Below are 1,079 nucleotides of genomic sequence, written 5' to 3'. Positions count from 1 at the left end.
GAACCCGCCCACTCCTTCTCCTCTGCTGAAGGTTACCGCTACAGAACTTCTAAACGCCGTGTCATCCGTCGTCGCCGTCGTGATGTCAGCCACTTGTCCAGCGAATACTTGCCTCCCCACCAAGGTGCCGCATCTGCTCCTTCCGCTGAATACTTGCCTCCTGTAGCAGCTTCCGCTCCAGTTGCTCAATTCGAATCTGCCCCAGCTGTCTCCTACTCTGCTCCAGCTGCCTCATACTCTGCTCCAGCTGCTTCCTACTCTGCCCCAGCTGTTTCTTACGAATCTGCTGCTACTGAACCCGCTCACTCTTTCTCCTCTGCTGAAGGCTACCGTTACAAAACCGCCAAACGTCGCGTCATCCGTCGTCGTCGTTATTAAGTTGCATGCACCTAAGAGCTCATGGTGACATTCATATTTGGATTCTAAGAATCTGAATGCTATAATTATTCAATAGTAAAATTGTATAATGAATTTGTTTATTAATATAATAAAAGTCATTATAAAATTTATTTTTATTTAAATAAATTTTATAAAAGAATCGAATGAAAAAAACATGTTTTTTTTAAGTTTTAATTGTTAATGAAATACATTCTTTTGCAGTTCCATTTGTGCAAATTGTATAATTAAACAGGAAATGATTGGAAGAATGAAAATACAAAGCAAAATTAATTTTATTAGTGATTAAACAAACATTTGAGCTTTAAATTAGTTTATTCATAAAATTTTTTGAATAATTTGGAAAATTTAGATTGTATATTCATTTCTATACAATTTTATTAATATATATGGTATCATAAATTTTATTAAAATAATTTGTATTTGTTTGATTTGTTCTATATCAATCTTTATTAGATTTTCCCGATTTAAATCGGATTTTAAATGTAAGTTTATAAAAGACCTGACACTGTTCAACAAAGTATTGATAAACCGAAGTAAAAGCAGCCACTAAAGTCTAGTTTTCAGACTATAAGCTAGACTATAGACTAGACTATAGACTAGACTATAGACTAGACTATAGACTAGACTATAGACTAGACTATAGACTAGACTGTAGACAAGACTATAGACTAGACTATAGA

General features: G+C 34.6%; 1 protein-coding gene across 1 annotated transcript; it reads left to right on the top strand.

Annotated features, from left to right (window-relative positions):
* Positions 1–3: 3 nt before the first annotated feature.
* LOC111680652 (cuticle protein 16.5-like) lies at positions 4–505 on the top strand (the record flags this gene model as incomplete). The annotated part of the gene is made up of 1 exon (XM_046955918.1): positions 4–505. A coding segment is annotated over one exon (375 nt), but the record flags the coding sequence as incomplete, so codon positions are not given.
* Between the last annotated feature and the right edge of the window lie 574 nt (positions 506–1,079).

Source organism: Lucilia cuprina, unplaced genomic scaffold, assembly GCF_022045245.1.
Source record: "Lucilia cuprina isolate Lc7/37 unplaced genomic scaffold, ASM2204524v1 Scaffold_1627, whole genome shotgun sequence".
In the NCBI taxonomy this organism is placed as follows: Eukaryota; Metazoa; Arthropoda; class Insecta; order Diptera; family Calliphoridae; genus Lucilia; species Lucilia cuprina.
This window is presented reverse-complemented; position numbering and strand designations above follow the sequence as displayed.